General features: G+C 28.8%; 1 protein-coding gene across 1 annotated transcript; it reads left to right on the top strand.

Annotated features, from left to right (window-relative positions):
* The first annotated feature begins 362 nt into the window (after positions 1-362).
* LOC136986876 (transcription factor ces-2-like) lies at positions 363-12,800 on the top strand. Its single transcript, XM_067284506.1, has 2 exons — positions 363-805; positions 12,225-12,800. The coding sequence occupies exons 1-2, from the start codon at positions 469-471 to the stop codon at positions 12,518-12,520; spliced, it is 633 nt and encodes a 210-aa protein (XP_067140607.1). The 5' UTR covers positions 363-468; the 3' UTR covers positions 12,521-12,800.
* Positions 12,801-22,129: the final 9,329 nt, after the last annotated feature.

Raw genomic sequence — 22,129 nt, 5'->3', positions numbered from 1 at the left:
ACAAAAATCTATCAAAACTTATGACAGCTTTCCAGTAGCTTTTTTGCGATATTTCGTGCTAGATTCTTGTTTGTATAATTTATTAAATCGAAAAATAAAAAAAAAAAATTTCAATGTGTAATTAAGAAATTCTTCAAATCGTTATTGGTTACATTCAAAAGCAATCAATCAAATACGTAACGCTTATTAGCTGATATATAATTACGCATAATGAGCTGTAAGCGCATTGGCTAACACTTAACCAATAAAGACGAAGCCTTAATACGATTGATATTCTGGATGTTTGATTGGATGATCATCGATACTAGCTTGATTTCATTTATTTTTTATTGCCAGAAAATATTCGGAATGATTTTAAATGTTATTCCCTTTGATGTTTCAAAATTTTTCATGTTTACATAACAAAATCGTTATAAGATTCTAGAAAGTTGTTTAGATTTTGCATTAGAATAAATAATAATAACAAATATGAATATGGGAGGTGGACCCGGTGTAGTGACTGCTTTAACCAATCTTCGTTATCCTCGAACATTGTTAGATTTAGATTTTCCTAGTCCTTGGACCATTTCGGGACACGATCGAGAGGATTCTATGCCTAGTCTATGGCGCACATTGCCTTGGTTACCTTACAGCGGATTATGGCCAGAAGGGAAGATTTCCGAAAGTTTAACGGAAGGTAATAGCATATGCAGTAACCAAACTATTTCTTCAGCTGGAACCGGTGTCTCTAATTTAACACCAACATCTCCGACGTTACAAGTTTCACCAGTTTTAGATCCAGTAGTCGCCTTGAAAGCGTTAGAAGGTAAGTTTCTTGTCAAATCTTTGTACTGAAAGACAAATTTTGTTGTAAAGACGTTTAAAACAATCTATTTGATGAATTACGCTTCTTTAAAATAAAATCATATCATTATTTGTTTAGATCTAGTTAACGATTTAAAGATTCCTTTAACTAAATATTTTGGTTGTTGATGCTCAGAATCACTTATCATTAGTATTAGGCCTACTTACTTTATATAAGTTTAAAAATAACAGAAATAAAATATAAACTTTTTATTAAATAAGACCTGAAAGTTTGTAAAACAAGCTGGCAACTTTGGGGCTGGACTTTTCCGGCATTTATGCGTTTTCATCCCTAATAATTGCTACCATTAACTTTATAATTATTCGGATTGGTACGGGTGATATTAAAGTGGTGGAGCCACCATATCTCTCGAATCCGTGGTCCGATTTTCCTAAAAATTTCTAGAAATATTTCTCGCTAATACACAAATTTCCTTGCAAATTTTCAGAAGTTTTTGACAAAAGGCACAGAAATTATTAAGCTTCAAATCGGGTTAAAAATTCGTGCCCCACATACACTTCCATACGTACAGAAAAACCTCCCCTTTTTTTATATAACAGCCGAGAAAGTAGTAATATTAACTTAAAATATTCAATAAGCTCAATTTGTTTATTAATAGTATTTTTTTATAAAAAATTTAATACAGAATACCTTTTATTAATTATAACTCTTTTTAAATTTAAGTTTAGATAATAAATATAAAATAAATTACCTTTTTTGTTTAATTTCGAAGTTTTAATTCTTTCACACTTGACTAAAAACATCGCCTAAACCTTATAGGCTATGATTAAATATCTCATGAATCTTTATAATTTCTTTTAAAATCACTAATTACACTAAATTAGATTCTATAAAACCTTTTATTTGTTCAAATCTATTAGGCCTATATATTTATAAGAACGTATGCAAAATAAAATTAAAAATTTATTCTAAGGGTTAATTTTCAGGTCCGTAGTTTAGTATCCATTATTAAAACAGATTAAAGATGATAGGAAATTGAGATTATCATTCTGTATAATAGCATTCTGTTTTGTAAAATAGATAATTACAAAAATAATTATATTTTTGTTCTAATAAATCTCTTATTTAGAACTAAATTTATCTGCTAAATTTATAGAAAAAGATTCATTTTTATATATTTTATAACCATTCCATTCATTGGTTGTTGGCGGCAGTTGGTACTGCATGTAAAATTATACAAAGAAATTTTTTTTATAAAATGCAAATTTAAGTTACCATTTGACATTTTTACTTTCAGTAGAGTGTGATATTTTTCTTTTGTAAATTCAAAAAAAGAAATTAACGGATACATCAACGTAAAGTGATGAACATCACGCAGATTAATTCCACGTGTATTTAATTAGATTAGTTGTATTAATTTGTTTAATAAAATAATTAAACTTTATTTAGTAACGAAAACATTACAATCCATTACAACTTATGTTTTTTTTAAATTATTTTATTAAATATTAATAAATAATGTAGAGATGTATTTAAAATTTTCATTTTAATTTCAACTTATAACCAGTGAAAAATAAAAATTATTAAATTTTTCAGCACATATTTTGTTATATTTTAAAATATTAATAATTTTAATTGGTTCTTTTATTAATTAGAATAACTTTAGATTGTTAGATTCACTAGAATGTGCCGATTTGTTAATATTTTTCACTTCTAACAAAATAAAAATCAATAATTATCATATGCCTAACTGTATCTCTTTCTGAATGAAATAATTTTCTAACTATAACTTAATCAGCAAGCAAATAAAACTATTACAACGTCATTAATTAGCATATTTAACAAAACAAAGATATGTCGTTGTTGTATAGAAGGAATGAAAGACAACAAACAAACTATTAACATTAGGTCTACTAAAATGTGAAATATGACGAAAATTTAATAATTCTTCACAATATATCAAAATTTTGGTACTTGTAAAGTATAAAGGTACTTTTAAACGTTTGGAAACGTTGTATTTGTTGTTATAAATGATTGTGATAAGTGAAAAACTTCACCAGCAAACGTTTGAATAAGACAAATACAAACATTACAGCAGTGTGGGTACGTCCTTCCTACATAAAAACAAGAAAGAAGATACGGTCCCTGTGCCCAGTTAGTGTTAAATAAGAATAGTACCCGGCATAGGAGTACACAGAAAAGTTCCAGGAAGGGGCAAATAATTACATCAATAAATTTTTTATTTAATTTTTGGGGGGTTTTTCAAGTAGATTACAGAATACAGTATTGCATGAAAACGTCCATGATCGAGGATGTAAGGTGACGTATCTCAATCACTTTTACGATTATAATTTGTAGAATTTTTTACTCCATCCCAGGAGAGGGCAAGTTTCCCGTTGCCCCCCTCTGCATACGTTCGTGACGTAGGTCCGGGGAAACGTATTGTACTGTACTGTACGTGTATCAAGGGTTAAATTAAAGTCACGTGATAGCTACATTCCAATATATTTTCTTATATTCTTTTCTTCAGTTGATATTTTGCATATATTTAGAAAATTAAAGTTTTATAGTAATTACATCCTTCAATGTAGAGTAACTAGAATAAGCAATAGTGTGTATTAATAATGGAAATTTTCAACAAATAAAATATAGATTATAACACATGATTCCGAGGTCGGTGACAAAAATACGGGTAGAGTAGCCTATTCTTAGTTTTGTCTTCGACTACTGAAAACTTTTTATGTAGCCTACTATTTATATATTACTATACTTTTACTTAATAATTTAATATTTGCATAACGAACAAACAGAATTGCGAGAAGACAAAAAAAAAAAAAAAAAAAAAAAAATTATAAAATTAATACATTTATCCAATTAATTTTAGCAAATTAAAATATGTAATTAATTGCATCAACGGATTTGGAATTGTGTCTTAGAAGGTTTAGATCAGTTTAAACAAAAATAAAATATTAATATATCTGACACAATTTAAAGTGATCAATTGATATTCTTTCTGTATATTCACTCATTAATCTCTTTATAAATTTATATTCTGTTGCTTGCATTAATAGGCAAAGGGGTCTATATTTTACAGACACAAGGATTTACATCAGTCTATAATATTACTGTATAATACAGTAGTTACAATAATACTGTTTGTGTAGATTCCCAACAGGATCGATATAGGAATTTTGAAGGGGTCAATGGAAAAATCAGATAATTATTATGGTTTTTTAAATAAGAATAATAACAATTATGTGACAAATTCGTTAACTTATTTAATAATTTGCTTGATATATTACGCAAAATCTCGGGAAATAAAAATTTTAAGGGATATATTGAAAAAGATATGTTCTTTATGGGAGTCAACTCAAGAAAAAGGTCGGAAATCCCTTGTATAAAACAAAGTTTAATACAATAATCTTGGGATAATATTGAACAGAATATTCAATAAAGACAATGTATAAGCTGCCATAAACACAGTTTTTCTATTCGGATCTTGGTTTCCATCTTCTGAAGAGACATAAAGTAGTACAGTAGAGCATCGTTATCCGACCTAATTGGGGACTAGGGTTGGTCGGATAACTGAAAAATCGGATAACCGAAAAGTATGAAAAAATACATTATTAGTATAGTGTATTAGGCCTGGTTTAAATACTAGCCTCCCTTTCATGGTCGAGCCAGTGCTGCCAGCTATGACATGCAAAAATTTAACAAAAATAATATTATAGTAGCCAAGACATAACCAAATATTGTAGCGCCACATCACTAGCGGACATTTGAATTTACCGACTAGAACGCGGTCGGTTAACCGATAAGTCGGTTAATCGGAGGTCGGATAATCGATGCTCTGCTGTAGTAGTATCCTATATAGTAAGTCCTATAATTTATCTGTATATTATTTGCTTATTAATAATCCCAATCACTCAGTATGCAAAGTTTTATGAATGTTGACTAGTTACAATTGATTTATAATAATAAACACTCTATGTGTTCCTATATAACATAATCAATAGTTGGATATGAACATGTCCTACTTTTTTAATAAATATACATTTAGATTTTTGAATTAAACCGTCAGAATTTGAGTTTTTAATTGAAAATTTATCTTACTTCATTATATTACTGTAAAGTTTCTTTATTCTCGTAAGTTAGTGTATGAATTTTAGGATATTCATTATTATTTCGACTCCCTTCACTATTGCATTAGCGTAAATTATAAAATGAAAATGTTCTTATATAGAAATATCATCTATTAAATTATATGTTATAAAGTGAGTCACTTAAACATAAATTAATTTATTTTCTAGACAATATTTAATTTAAATACCATACTTGATATAGGTCTGAAATAAAATTTTCAGCAATTAATTTGAGACTAAAATTGCCAAAATTTTTCTGCTTATTTTAAATTTGTTTTAATAAAATGATAAATAACAAAATTAAATTAACAACTGTAATAAAATTTCATAAAATATAGCCCTGAAACACTAAGTATTATTACTATATATTAGTACACGGAATTATTACTATATATAGTACAAATAAGTAAAAGACTGATTTTATCTGACTTCATCGGTTTTTAAGATAAGAGTTTTTAATAATTTTTATCTTTTACATAATTTTATTAAGTATTATTAAACAAATAACATTAAAAACTATGAACAATATGAACTAAATTTATATACTCATTAAAATAGCATCGGGATTCGTAGAATTATGTTGTTAAAGGAGTAAATTAAAACCTCTAGGAAAAGAAAAAAGTAAAATTCAAATAGAAAACATAATTTTCTAGTGTTTTTGTTTGTATTTTTTTTTTCTGTAAATATATTCATATAGGCTAGACTAAGATACTACAGTTTAAAATTCATTGTAATTATCACTCAGTTACTTTACAAACTATAAAGCCGGATACACATGTAGTGAAATAGTACACCTGAACGAATTTTATTCGTTAAACCGGGTTTAACGAATAAAATTTTAATTCTTTATCTTACTTCCAAAGCAACTTTAGTAATCAGCAAGAAGAGATGCTATCAAAGGCTAACGTAGATTATTATTATTATTATTATTATTAAAACCCTCTACCCGAATTTAATTTTAAGTTTTATGTAGTTTATATTACGATTTAAATCGGAATTATTTAAAAAATTGTATTAGTTTATCTAGCAATATTTACATTTCTTTTTAATCTCGGTTTGAGAAAATGTCATACAAGTAGAAGTCTTGTTTTAGTTATTCAGCAATAAAATTAAACCATTAAATCGCTTATATATATATACAGTTATTTAGGCTACATACAGAAATTCGTTTCGTGCTATATTTTTATAACGTAAGAAAATAAGTTTATCGTGTTTTTGTTAAAATACGTTTTTGAATTTTCCTTTCAAACTTCGAAATAAATCTTTTTAATTATTCAAATTGTTAAGTTTATATTAACCTGGGTTACAAGTAAACAGGTTCGAAAATATTATAGGCCTATAAAAGTTTCTCGTGAAGTTTCTCCCATGAACCTATGGCGTTGCTCCGTCTTTTGAGGGTCCGAATTCATTATCTTGTAGGGCTTAATTGTTTATATTTTCAATTACTTCGTTTACATGTTCCGGGTTTAACTGCACACTTTGATATATATTGTTAACAATTTAAATACCCTAATAAATAATAATAATAATAATAAAATTTTAAAGCAATTTTTCTATATTTTAATCTAAATTTAATAAACAAAAATACTAAATACAGTTAATTTATTAATTGTTTAATTAGTTCAGAGAGATATATTTTGATGTAAATAAAATTTTTGAAATATTTAACATTCAAAAAGCCTTTTTCAGCATATTCTTCCATTTTAAACCATTAAAAATAAATGAAAATTTTAGAATATTAAATATCAACGACTTGCTTGACTTATCACATCAAAGCATCAGTAACTGCAATAGTCTTCATAATAATTTTTAAAATTTTATATTAATATATTCTAAATTAATAATAAATTGATCAAAAACTTAAAAATTTACTCGCACGCGACAAAATTTAGTTATTTTTCCTGTTAAAATTCTATTTTAGCGATCAAATTTCTGGAAAGTCAGCTTAGGAGGATCGTTCTCTTCAAGGTCTTTATCATTAAAATGTTATTAATTTAACGAAATTTTACTAAATTATCACCCTTTCAACCAACTCCATCTTTAAATAACATTGAAAAAAGTAGGATATTATGTTAATCTGCCTTTTTTTTTTTTCCTTGATTAAAATTGTTATACTAACTTGTGTTTAGTTTATACAATGATCTAATGCTATTAAGAGGGGGAAAGTGTGGCGATTGGTCAAAAAATGTTTCCCCTCCAAAATTTTTACATTTTTGGACTCAGATGACCTTGAATTGTCGAAAAATGCAAAAATTTGGGGATTTCTCTGTAAATATTGACGTTAGTGTATCTGTGTTGAGGTCACGATTCTGTTTACCCTGTTTGAAGCTTAATAACTCCTGTGCCTTTCCTCGAAAATTTATGAAATTTCCCACGGAGGTTCGCGTATTAAGGGGACTGATACTGTTAAATTTTCGTCGTTAAAGGACGAGAGGATGGGAAGATAGAGGAGGTCGTGTCATATCTCGAGTAGGGACGGACTTAATGACGATTTTACTCGTTATTAGCATTTAAAAATTTTTATAAAACTCATTTCTATCTTCAAAGTTAAGCTTTTTACCAGTTTATAACTATAGAAAATTTTAGAAGTAGCATTAAGTAACTTGTATGATAAAATATCAAATTAAAGAAATTAAAGCGCTTATAAATACATTTATTGTATATTTAGAATATAGGCTATATAACTCCTAAAAATCAAAGATTAATTTTTTATTTATTTGTAATTATTTTTATAATGTTATAAATTTTACTTAACAAGATAGAACAGTAAAAAATAAAAATTTTAAGTAGAAACAATACAGGATCAGGCCCACATAATGGTAAAAGTTACCAGAAGTGTCTCCGTTACAAAAAGAAAAAAAAATCCCAAACTTTAGCCTTTATGTAGCAAATATGAGTGATAAGCGGTGAAAAAATCTGTTTATTTTATTGTATTTGTTCATGTATTTTTCTGACTTTTAAGTCTGACATTTGTTAATGATCCGAACTGGTAACACTCCACTTACACCTGACAATATAGAGCTATAATGAGAAATTACATCAAAATCATTATATTTTCGCCATTGTTTTCTCGTAAGTTCTATTTTTTACCATCATTTTCTTTCTGGACTTTAATTTTCAAATCACAGACCTATAGGCCTAAATTCCCACATCCGTTCGTCTGTCTGTCCGTTAATCTCCGTTAGACAGATGAAAATCGAGACCCGGTATTGAAAGCTTAGGGCCAGAGCTTCGATTAGCTATACATGTACTGTATTTCCGGTCTGGGCCGGAATTCACGTGATTTTTTTGCATTAAAATATTATTCAAAAATTGCAGCCAGGCAATGTGGCGATTTCATAATAATATAGGCCTACATTAATTGTTTTTTAAAATAAATTTGTTAAAGAATTGAGCCATTTTATATTAAGTTTAATTTATATTATTCACATTAAAACTTGCAATAAAATATTTTAAAAAATGCCTAAAAAATGAAACAAAGTTTTTAAAAGGGGGTCATAATTTACACGTAAAGTTAAAGTCTTTTCATAATAATGCCCTTTTATGCGCTTGTAAAATTTGACGTTATCGCCGGTCACGTGTTTTCGTGGAAATTTCGCATTATTTCCCTCTTGTTTGAATTACTAGATTATCAAACATGATTTTTCCATTAAGTACTATCGTGAGGTTATTACCACGTGTGAAAGTAGATGGAGAGTAATTGTTAAAGCATTATAGACTTTTAGAAGTTCATAATGACTTGTTGTTTGACAAACATTGAATTTTGTTATATCAAACAATAGATCTGAGCTTGATACTAAGTAATCCGTTAATGTTTAAAAATTGTTCGTGCAATAAATCGCTTCGTTCACGGCATTCTGTAACTTATGTATCGACATACAGGCTTGTATGTCGATACATATAATTAATAGTTGCAAATACATGCAAAACCTTAAGGTTTCTTTAAATATTTAAATTTAAAATATTCGTGAAGTTTTTATGATAGTTTTTCTGCAATAATCAAGAATAATTTCTGCATTTTACTTTCCAGGCTGTTATACAATATATAACGAAGGGAAAGTTAATGACAATCGGACAAAAAATTATCCCCCTCCTCAAGATTTTTGAACTCGGGGCATCTTGAAACGTCGAAAAATAAGAGTAGGGGGTTTTTTCTGTATGTATACGTGCAAAGAGTAGGGTTTTTTCTGTATGTATACGGAAAAATACCTAAAGTTTTATATTAAAAAAAAAGACATTATGTATACACTACACAGTGTGTGGGAGACAGTAATTTGTTCACCTAGTTTGAAGCTTAATAACTCCTGTGCCTTTTGTCAAAAATTTCTGAAATTTTGCAAGGAGGTTCCTGTATTAGGTGTATTAATGCTGTAAAATTTTTGTGGTTAAAGGTCAAGGGGTGGGGGTTATGTGTCGTATTTCGAATAGGGTCGGACTTAATGAAGATTGTACAGTACAGTACTCGTTATTAGCATTTACAATTTTTTAAAATAAAACTGATTTCTACTCTCAAAATTAAGTGTTTTTGCTTCTTTACAATAATTAATAATATAAAACGTACTTTTTAAAATAAAATCTCATAACGGTGCAACACACAATTTTTAATATTTTTTTCGGGAAAGTTAAGCCACTCGTTGCTGGCTTTTTTTCCTACGTGCCTTATTATTTGGATATGAGATTAAATAAGACCATGTAAAGCCTAATTTTAATGAATAGAAAGTTGGAATAATTTTCTAAGACAGCCAAAATGCGAATTTCATACAAGTTAACATTCATTAAATACAACAAAATTTGAATATGGTCCCATCCATGTATCACTTGTGCAGTTTAAGGAAAAGGGGGTCGAGTACGGGATAAAGTTAAGTGCGTTGTACAGGTCGAGGCATTGTCTACTTGGACTTTTTTAGTAGTAGGCCCCTATCAGTGGCATGCGAATTTGTTCTTATAAGCTAGTAATGTAAATAAAATATTTTCAGATCTTTTTAAATTCATTCCTTCAACGTCAGGGGATTCGTGAACTATTCTACACGCAATTAAAGGGGGAGAGGGCTTACTAAAAGCACATCATTGTGAAGGAGAGGGGAGGTCAACAGGCCTCAAAAACTGTAGGTACTGTAATTAATGTATAACCCTTAGGCCTATAGTATGAAAAATAAATAAAAATAAATACATTTCTATTAATATAGCAATAGTCTACTAAATTTAAGAGCATAAATTATACTTTTAAGTGATTAAATAAAAATATTTTAAACGATAATGTTTATTTTTATATTAAACGAGCAAATTTTTATCCAATCTTTGTCAAAATGTTATAATATTTCAAATATTTCTTTTATAAATCCGACAGAAAACTATATTCATAAAAATAAAAATTTCGAATTGTAAACTTCAAAATCAAACTTTAATATAAACTTACTTCCTAAAGTAAATAAATTTATAAATTTAGATTAAAATTTTAAATAAATTTACAGTTTTTAAAAAGTCAGTTATAAAATTAGAAAATCTTTAAAATATATATACTTTTTCTCTCTTATAATCGAAAATCCATGGTAATAAAGATGCGGGTCAACACGTATCTTTAACTGTATTTATGAAATATTCCTTTTATATAACATTACGGAAAAAAAATATATAATTTAAAAAACAAAAATTATGATATATTTATCTATTTTTTATTAAAAATGTACTTTATGGTTTATTTTTTTTTTACAATGCTCTACAATGCTTCACTTTTGGGTTGCTATGGCCAGGATCTGCAACCCAAAACTGTAAAGTGATTTGATATTTGAGGTGTTCATTTCCCTTTATATAAATCGGCAAATCTATTGTATTTCCAATTTCTAATGAATATATGTAAATAAATTATATTTCTTTTGTCTGTCGAATTTTCGTACTTTCTAGCTGCAGACGTTGCGCCCATTTAGGCATACTGTCTGCTATTATTCCGCGCCATAGGAGAATATCGGACACTAGTTAGTTATCTAGTTTTTTAATTTTTGGAGTAGGAACTGGTTATATTTCTTAATGTTATATAGCATATACTGGCCAATATATTAGAGTATCAATTCGTATAAAAATGTGTAAGTTTTCCCTAACGGATCTTATAATACGGACTAACAAAATCTTGTCCCCCATTCCTCCAGTCTCCTCTATAACTACTGTATTATGTAAGCTATATGTTTGTATTTAGTACCTATACTTTATCTATTCATTCGTACAGCGTCTTGTGTATTGTATATATTTCAGATTAATTGGGTGCAGTCCAATTTCAATTAAGTTTAAAAAATTGTAGACCTATAAATTACCACTGTCGTCCGTGTGTCTATCTGTCTTTCCTAAATCTCGAAAATGGTGTTAGATAGATGAAAGCCGATACCAGATATAGAAAGAGTAGGAGAAGGAAAGCCCCAAGTAACTATACATGAACTGCTGCTTTGGACCGGAAGTCACGTTATTTCAACTCAAACTTTTTCTCTTGAAAGATAGATGACCAGCTTGAACGGAAAAGTATGATGTACTGTACAATACAGGGGCAAGATAATACTAATTTGAAGCGGAGAGGCATATATTTTAAATTTAAAAAATTATTAAAACTATGATTAAAAATTACAGTCCGGTATTGTGACGATATCACAATAAATAATTTCTCGTTTTAATTTACTTCATTGTTAAAATTAGGCTAATCGAGCTTCCATCCAAACTATTCGACTATAAAAACATTTCCATAGTCTACACAGGTCTGTATACAAATTATATTTTACAGATAATAATAATATAGTGTTTATGTGCAAATAATTTTATCTTCCATTATATCTTATGCTTGTCATTAGCGATAAGTAATACTCATCCGATACTTTTAGGCTCTCAAACGTAGACAAATAGTCTACGTTTGAGTAGTCTTAGTATGCCTTCAAATTCCGATTTCAATACTAAATAGAGCCTATTCTAGGTCCGCATAATAGGCCTACCAAGGCTCGTGTTATACGAGTTTTACAATATACAGTACAGTACTGTACTGTACATGAGCCTATAGAGAGACGCTTATATCAGAAAGGCCCCACTAGTCTATGCTTGTTTAAGGCCTTATGCAAACTAAAACCACTTAGTTTGAATAAGGTCTTTTTACAACTTAGTAAAAATGTACTTCTTCTCTCTAAGAAAAATAATGCATAATTTTAATAAAATATTAAGAATTTTTTGAAAAGCTCTATATATAACCTTAAATATTTTAAATTAATTAATTAGTTTATTATTATTATTATTATTTTAATTTTCAGTGAGTCCTGCTATAACAAGAGCTTTAGTTTCGACTATACCAAGACGACAGAGAAGCGAAAAGAAACCAATTCCAGACGAACTTAAAGATGACAAATACTACGAAAGGAGAAAACGAAACAATGTTGCAGCCAAAAAATCTCGCGATGCCAGAAAAGCCAGAGAAGACGAAATTGCATTAAGAGCATGCTTTTTAGAAAAAGAAAATGCCATCCTTCGAGCACAGGTGGCTACTTTGAGAGAGGAAGCTCACTCGCTTCGTCAGCTTCTCTTACACAAAAGACATAGAATCGTGTGAATTTTACGATATTGCATTGCGTAATAAGCTCGCTCGGATTCGGCGACACACCTACAGGGTGGCCCAAAAGTCGGTTAACCGCTGTAAAGCGTAAATTGCGAGTAATTAATCTAATTAACCGCGTACGGTAAACTTAATTGTATTAACTGTCAATCGTTTCTAACTCTGTTAAAAGATGGAGCGAGAAGTTAACCAATTATCATCTTCTTTACTTATAGTATGTGAAGGCTTATTGGTTAACTTATAAGAAGGCTGTGAATATGGTCGTATAAAGGAAAATACTTCAATTTAAGGCTGGCATCCTTGAGTAACACAAGATAACACGCTATTAACGGACTTTTGGGCTTCCTGTATTTTTATAAAGGTTATCTTAAGACGGTGATTGAAATGTTATTTGTACACAAAAAATTGTTTTCTTAAATTATATGAAAAAAAAAATAAAATAAAAACTAAAAATTGTTTTTCACTATCTGAAAATCCGATAGGATCTATTACACGATGCAATATTTTGAAATGAAATAGGAAACGTTATTCGGATATTTATACATACTTTAAATAGATCTGAACTTTTCACGAATCTCATTTATTTATTTTTATTTTTAATAAATGCATAAACATGTGGAGAGAGTAGAGCCAATAGTTTCCTTTTAACGAAGATTTAGTTGAAATGTAATTGTTTTAATAATGATAATTTAATAATTGAGCAATTTAAATTAAAATTTCGTTTTTTTAAAAAAAACGTTAATTTTGGCCTACTTCTTATCTTCGATCTTTATTAAGATTGAATTTGAAACTTTACAATGTGCAAATGAACTTAATCTACATTTCTCTTAAACTTACCGCATTTAAAAATCGTTTATTCAATATTTATTCTATATTTACTCTTTAAACCCATTCACAAAGTAATTAATTCAGTCATATAAAGTTAAATTCAAATTTAATTGCGTAATTTATTTTATTTTGTTTTGCTTTCACATGCTTAGACTGAACGAAATATATAGCTATCGAAAATTCTGTTACAAACTTATATACTGCATAATATTTTTAATACTTTTACCTGTAAATCAATAACATAGAAGATTTTCATAAGAATTTGAAAAAAAGTTTGTTTAATTTAACGATTTATTTGAAACTACTGTAAATCTTCAATCAATCATTACTTCAAATAGAACTGTAATAGATATCTGTTAAAATTTTAAGCTTTTAATTTGAAAATTGAAAGAAAATAATGTGCTAAATATCCGTTAGATCAAAGGTTTAAACGATTTTTAATGCACATTTTTCATAAAATATCGAAATAACGATTTCTTTGAAAATGAGGGAGGAGTCACATCGCTTTCCTGTCAATTTTTACTTATTCAACCAATCACTGCTTGAGTTAGTCCTCTTCGAATCAATCTTAGTTAAAATGTTATTTCATGCTTTTAATTTAAAACTAAAATGAATTATTTCAATTGTATTTTTATGTAATTAAATTTTAAATATTCAACGCAGCAAAGATTTAAGTAATTTAAATTAATATTGTTAATAAATTGCTTGATTTAATTTCTTTGAAACTACAGGCGGAGTTACATCTCTTCCTTCTACTTTATCAACCAATCAATGCTTAACATAATCCACATTTTAACCAATCTTCGTTAAAATTGTTTAAGTTGTTAGTTAATCTTACATATTTTTCGAAGATCCGAATATATTTAATGAACATTTATTTGATTATTTTGTTGATAACTATTTTCGACTTCAATATCGAAATATTGTACTTTAAATAAAAATATCGATTAAAATAATGTTTGAATTAAAACGAATAATGTTTAATCGATAGCTAAAATTAAAGATTAATCGATTTATTAGGCCTACTGTAATATTTTATCTAGTCGCTGAAGTTAACTAAATTATTTGCTTAATTATTTCTTTTTTAAAAATTCTGATTATTAAATAAATAATTGTGAAAACTTTCTCTGTTCATCACAATACGTCCCTTAAACAGTAAAATTCCGTCCACGATAAAGTTATTAAAAATTTTAGATGATATGTAATCATTAGTTTGTATTATATAAAATGTTTAAATTTTGAAATTGTTTGTAGAAAATAAAACGTTGACATTAAAATTAGAATGCTGTCATGTTAAAATTGATGGTGTTTCTGTTGTATTTTCTGTAAAGAACTTAAATTTCTTTCTTGCAGGTATTAATTAAACATGATCTAATTTACCTAAATACCTTAAAATATCTATAAAAAAAAAATAAATAAAAACAGTGGATTTAAAGTTATACTTTGTCTAATCAGACCATTCACACTAGAGTCCTACTCATAAAATCGATTCCGGAAACGAAGTCTAGCGTAAACTACAGCTACATAGTGTAGCTTTGTGCTAGCTAATTTACACATGTAATCCCACAGTTTTTAATGTGAACCCTTAACCCAAGTCTGTAGAATGTAAAAAGAGGCAAATCTATTGTTTGTATACGGCAACACGACACGTGGGCGATCATGTCTCCCGGAAAGACTTTCTATGGGAAACTGGTCCTTATTTAAATGTTACAAACGTGAAAAATTTCGGAAAACTCCACGTTGTCGAGGACCGAACCCGCGACTAACTACCAGTGTTCAGTGGTTTTATCCACTCGACACTAGTTAGGAGAGACAAGTGTAACTTGAGAAATACAAACCGTTAATATAAAGCCGTGTTTTTCTTTATTTTTTACATTTTGGCTAAACATATTATTAAAATTATATTTCCAATTTAATCTCGAATAAAAATTTTCAATTCAATTTGATCAAAAATAATTGGAGATTTTTATAACTTATTACTGTCCTTTCTTTCTCTACCACATGTAAGCTATTTAGTATAAAGACTACTTATTTATAATTCACATTCGGCTGTAAATTCGTGAATAATTTAAATATTAAAATTTAAATAAAATATATTTTAAGACTCTGGGCTTTAATAAATAATATAAAAAATGCTTAGGGTTTTTTCTTAGTATACATTTTTTTTATTCGTACATTCTTAGAAGAACAACAGCCCATTCGGCCTGTTCATGGACATGTATATCCCTCAAAATTTAGTGTTTAGTAAATAAATAAATAAATAAATAAATAAATATATATATATATATATTCATTTATATCACTTATATATATATATATATAGGCCTATATGAAAGTGATATAAATGAAATACTCACATGTCAGACATTTCTATGTGAAGAAGAAAGAGAGGTAGAGACTAGACAGAGAAAGAGAGAGAGGATAGAGAGAATAGAGAGGAGAAAGCAGAGAGAGAATAGAGCAGAGATAGAATAGAGAGCACAGAGAGAATAATGCAGAGAGAAGAGAGATAGTAGAGAAAAAATATAGAGACAGCAGAGAGAGTATAAAGAGAATACAAAGTAGAGAGAGCGAATGAAGCCATCGAACAAGTCAATTTGTGACTAGTTCAAAGGGCCTCATTTCAATTCTATCAAGTTCAGAGAATAGAATTAGGCCCTATTTTCATCGCTTACATATTCACATCATGTAGATTTAAATGGTTTTAATTATTTAAAAGCATAATAGTAACTATAATTGAATTAGAATACAAATTGAAAATTAATGTAAATAACTCTTTGATGTAAATTTTCTTTGAATATCAATTCTTTTTGCTGCACGAAAAATACATAAATACAGTAAGTTCATGTTTTATCAAGATCATAAATTTATTATTTTTTTTTAAATTAAGTATTAACATTAATATACAATAAGTAAATTTAATAATTTATTAAAATCAGAAGTAATAAACTTTAATAATTATTGGATAATAAAACAACTGAATAGACGAATTTTGTTTCATAAAAATGGTTATTTTCAATATCTGGATTGGAGGTTCGACTGTATTAAAATTTATTTGTTCTGTAGTAGGCCTATAACATTTATTCTTCTACTTGTAAATAGAAGAAATTTAATTAAAATTTTCAAATGTTTTTGAAAAATACTTTATGGATATTTATTATTTTAAATAACTGTTATATATTATAATTTTAGTCGTGAAAAAATTAAGAATATATCGACTATTTATTGTATTAAATTATTCATTATAAATACATTTTTCAGAAGAAATAATACATTTTAATCTACAAGTATTAAATATTTACTTTTCGAATCAAAATACTAAATACAAGATATATCGGTTAACTGAATTTTAGACCACCTTATATAAAGGACTATTTCGTAAAAATATTTATGCGTTTTTGCAGTAGTCCTACATTCATTAAACTTTTTCCTATGAAATAAATCTACTGTTTCTTACAAGTGAGTTATCTATAAAATCTGATATTCTTTATAGGGTTTCCTATAGCCTGCTGTTTTCTATATGTGAATTCCCCAAAACTCTGCTTCTCTTAGACTATATAAGTCTACTACTCTGTAATAATGAATTCCCTATAAGTCTGCTGTTTCCTACAAGTAAGTTCCCTATAACTCTGATGTTCACTATAAGTCTGATGTATCTACCTACACATTTCGCTCTCTATTAATATTTAGAAACGTTTTATTTATACTTAATTTTATTTTTCGTGAAATAAATCTCGGTGGAAGCTTTAAATGTGCCAATTTATCATTAAAACTTAATAAAAATTAAGAAACTTTCAAGCTAGTCTCGATCTTTGTTAATATGTAAAATCTATTCTCAAGTGTCTATAAATATTTATTAAATGAATAAATCAAATTAAATATTTATTATCATTGACGTTAATGTAAAATAATTAAACGAGTTCATGCTTAAACTACTTTAATTTAAGATACTTTAATTTATTTAACTTCATTTAAGTGAAATTTATTTATCTACTAGACAGAGTGTTTTTAAAAAAGAAGAGATTTATTTTTACTACATTTCCTGAATTTTAAGTTAAAGTACAATCTTAAGTTTAAGCTATTTCGTTATTCTAAGCCCACACATAATGAAAATTTGAATGCATTTCCTGTTTATTTTATGTGTTGTATTAATTACACATTATTTTAATACATTTTAAACTTTTATTCTTTCTATTCTTATTCTTTCTACATTTCTTTCTTTACACTACTCTCTCTTCACTACGCTCTTTACACTACTCTTTTCAATATTTTCTCTACTCTCTCGAATATATTCTCTTAAACGATTTACTCCTGTTTTTCTCCTTATAATCCCTTTTAAATGGGGTGCGCCTTATACATGAATAAATATGATAATTTCAAAATCAGATGTTTCAGTGATATTTAAGATTTAAAACAGTTACTAAAGTAAAAAAAAATTGTTTTTTTAGATTTAATAACAGAATAAATAATAATATAATTCACAATAATCAATAAAAATAAACATAAGGATGTTTCAAGAGAATGTTAACACTCTTATGAGACCGTAGCCTTTGTTCAAAATTTTAAACAGTCGAATTTGTGAATAATTAATAATTCACAAATCAGGAATCACTAATAATAAGCTATGTATTGCTAGCGATCACTTATATTTATATATATGAAGCTTCAAAGGAATGTTACATGAGAATGAAAGCAGAACTTCACACGAGAAGAAATATTTGAAGGATTAAAGGATCAAATGTTAACATTATCGAAGAATTCCATAATTAATTTCTTCTTCAAAATTCCACTCGACACAATTAATAAGTTCAATACGTGACTTGGAGGTAACAACAAATTCAAGCATTTCACTTGTCAAAGTCAACCTTTTTTTCGAAGATCGTCACAGCCTTGAAATTTTAAATAAATTCACCACCAAAGTAAATTTTCAGCTAATAAAATCGAAATTTAATTTAATTTTAAATACAGACCTAACAAAAACACGATAGAGGTTACTAATACCAGCAAACGATTGGCAATGTATTATCAAAGTCGTCATATTTTCCGCGTAATTTAAGCACTTTTTTTAAATATTAACATAAATTATCCGATAAAGAATTCACAGGAGAGGAGAATTATTGGCTTTGTGGTCGAGTGTAAACAAATAATTGACCTAATAGCGGCTGTTGGTTTTTAACAAGAGCACAGACAATCCACTTGTGTAGCATGCGTGCGCGATAATAATATAAAATCGCTGATCTTCGTCGATCGTAGCGTGATATCACCGGTGTGTCACGCTACTTGGATGGAGATCCCTCGTAAAATATTTATGGAAAGCGAATGTTAATGGAAACATTGCATGCACGCGCTTGATTTCGTGTTATGGATTTGGATTGCTTTCCTTAACACAATCACTGCTCAGAATAACTAAATAAGTTTGTTTCGTCGAATTCGTAATTTTTAAAAAGAATTGATTTAAATTCGCCGTGTTATTTTTATCTCTTTTATATTATTTTTTTCCTTAGAATAAACTAGAAACGTGGACTTTCTCTAATAATTGCTACCATTAAGTCTCCAGATTGGTTCGGGAGACATTAAGGAGGAGGGGTCCATATCTCCCGAACAAATGGTCTGATTTACCTGAAAATTTCTAGAAACGTTCCCACTTAGTACACAAATCTACCTGCAAACTTTCAGAAATTTTCGACAAAAGGCACAGGAGTTATTAGCCTTAAAAGTGGGTTAAAAAAATCCCTCCACAATACATACTCTGACATCCATAAACATGCATGACATTCATTTCTCGATGTTCCAAGATCTGTCCAGTCAAAAAATGCAAATGTCTTGAAGAGGGGCTGTTTTTGACCGATCGCTATACTTTCCCTTTGTAATATCATATATAACAGCCAGAAAAGTACAAATTTATGAGTATTATCATCATTATTGTTTTAACTGTTAAGTTCTATCTTCTGATAAGTATTGACTTAATGGATTATTAACTTGATAAGTTCTCTAAATTATTAACTTAATTACAATTTTTTCAAAGAAAATATTGAATTTTCTATTTATAAATATCAAATATATATTTTTATAAGGCATTTCCTTGATTTCTTTGCATTTGAAATATGAAATTTGAACGAAATTTATAATATACAGGGTTGGACTCGCTTGTAGTGTTCAGCAAAAACACATAAAAGATCCTTCCCATCTACCAAATAATACATGTAAAAATATGAGGCCCTAAGCTGTAGACTCATAACGAAGGTCCTAAGTTACTGCACGTTTTAATCACGTGTTAATCCAGCCCTGAAAATAAAAATATTTCCACCATTTTTAATTCTATTTTATAAAATTTATTCAATTAAAAATAAAAATAATAAATCTCGACAAATTTTCCTTTCTCTTCTCGAGATTTCTAACATAAATATCTACAAAATAAGAAAATAAAAAGTACAGTACAACGTATACGGCGTTTAATATTTCAACAGCAAATTTTAGAAATAAATAAATAATTAATTTTTTAATTATACATCACTTATAACTAAAAGTAGTTTCTCAAACGAGGTTTTTTTTCTGGCATCGTGTTAAAGCATTGATTACTCGTGTGAACCGACACGTGTTCGTCCTTTTTATTATTGACATTACCATCATATTGTCAAGTGAGGTCCTCCTCGCGTCGTCACTCAACAATGGCTTCCCACTCGATAATTATAGTGACAATAAAATATGCCCTCACCTGCCGATACCGGCTTCCTTTGTTTCTTCAATGTCGGGTCGTTGCAGGGGCTAAAATGCAATTTACTTTGGCATAATTGATTCGAAATTGATGTGCTTTACTGTTTTCTTTCTTGTTATATATTTATTAAAATGATATGGATACTTTTCCATGTTTTCTTGGAAGGTTTTTGGTATTTGGATCGTGTCGAATGCCGTATTTTTTTTTTCAATTTCCACAGTAAAACCTGTCTAAAACGGAAACTTGTCTGAAAGGATAAAATTCTACGGAACGGAGCGATTTTAACGAACAAAACCTGTTAGAAGCGGAAACAATATGCCATTCCGGTTTACCCAGGTTTTACTGTAAATGAGGGAAAGTATGGGGTCAAAAGGTGACCCCATCCCAAATTTTTACATTTTTTTGAACTTGGGGGTCTTGAAACGCCGACAAATGCAAAAATATTGGGGGGTTTCTGTATGTATGGACGTTAGTATGTGTGGGGGAAGAATTTTTGTTCATTCTTGCGCTTTTTGGCGAATATTTCTGAAATTTTGCATGGGGTTCGTGTATTAGAGGAGTTGACGCTATTAAAGTTTGGTGGTTAAAGGTCGAGGGAATGGGGAGATAGAGAAGGTCACGTGTCATATCTCGAGAGGGGGTCGGACTTGATGATTTTACTCATTATTGGGAATTTACAAATTTTTATAAAACGCATCTCTGCCCTCAGAATTAAGTTTTTTGCCATTTTATAAAATTTAATAATTCAGAAAGCTTTTCAATAAACTATCATAACAGATGACGCCACACACAATTTTAAATGTTTTCTGCTGGGAAAGTTACGCAACTCGTTGCTGGAGTTTTTTTGTATACTTGTGTAAAGTTTTACATTGATTCGAGAAAAATTTAATGATATAGATAAATTAAACTACGTCAAATCCGATGCACAAAAATCACGAATTATACAGCCGAACCTCCAATAAAGGTCATCTTTAAACGGCGGACATTTTTCTTTTCTTACGTACGTACAAAATAACCTCCAAACAACGGCCATCTTTCAGAGGTTTCACTGTACTGTATTTGGATTTGCACTTAGGATCATTTTTCCAAGAACGTTCATTCTAAAATTCAATACAAATAACCTCCGAACAACGGCCATTTTCACGTTTACGTCAGTGGCCGTTATTCACAGGTTTGACCGTATTTATTTAAATCAGTAGCCGTTGTTTCATCCGGAAAGTGTAGACACTTTAACGTCATCTCTTCAGTTTTTACAACGAAAAAAATTTTAAATATGACGTCAAATTGACTTACGTATCAAAGACATGGATTCGGATCACGCTATTATTATTATTATTATTCCGATAACTTTACGTCTGTATTGTTTACAGCCGAACGGTTAATGGATTATAGATTGTTACCACGTGATAAAAGTTGTCGTTGGGAACATCCAGGTGATTTTCGATAGGTGAATGCTTATCAGGATTATCTGACGAGGACAGTTGTTGTAGTGTGATGAATCAGACAGTAAACTTTGCGACACCTTTGTTCACTGCGGTTGACATATAATTACAGGAAATGATCGGGTCACAGATAGTTAACGCACTTCCTCTTCTACACCCTCTGCTTAATACATAATTAAAATATATTTTTCTATGTTTTGCTGATTATAAAAATCAAATATTTCTTCAATATATTTAGATTTATTCTATTGTTTTTTATAACAGAAATGATTTTATGTTGCATCCAAGACCATGGATGCAAACATAAAACACTAAAGTTTATGTAAAAAATATATAAATTAAGGTTGATTTGAGTAGCAAGGCCTCATATTTTCTGCTGAGGGGAGATGACATGGCCCAAGTCCCACTCTATCCTTCTTTAGGCTAAATGTATATATGAGTTTAATCTTAATAAAATACTTCAAATCACACAACTTTATGCATATGAGCACTAAGAGGACCTTTTTTACAAACCCATTGTGAATTTGGCCAGATGCACAATGGGAGTGGATCTGTTGAGGAGGGATGAGACATGACATATCTGGATACTTTGAACACCCATTCCTCGTCAACTGGGGGATT

Source organism: Centruroides vittatus, unplaced genomic scaffold (assembly GCF_030686945.1).
Source record: "Centruroides vittatus isolate TY-2023 unplaced genomic scaffold, ASM3068694v2 contig_1215, whole genome shotgun sequence".
In the NCBI taxonomy this organism is placed as follows: Eukaryota; Metazoa; Arthropoda; class Arachnida; order Scorpiones; family Buthidae; genus Centruroides; species Centruroides vittatus.
Note: the sequence above shows the minus strand (reverse complement) of the source record. Positions and strands in the feature narration are given on the sequence as shown.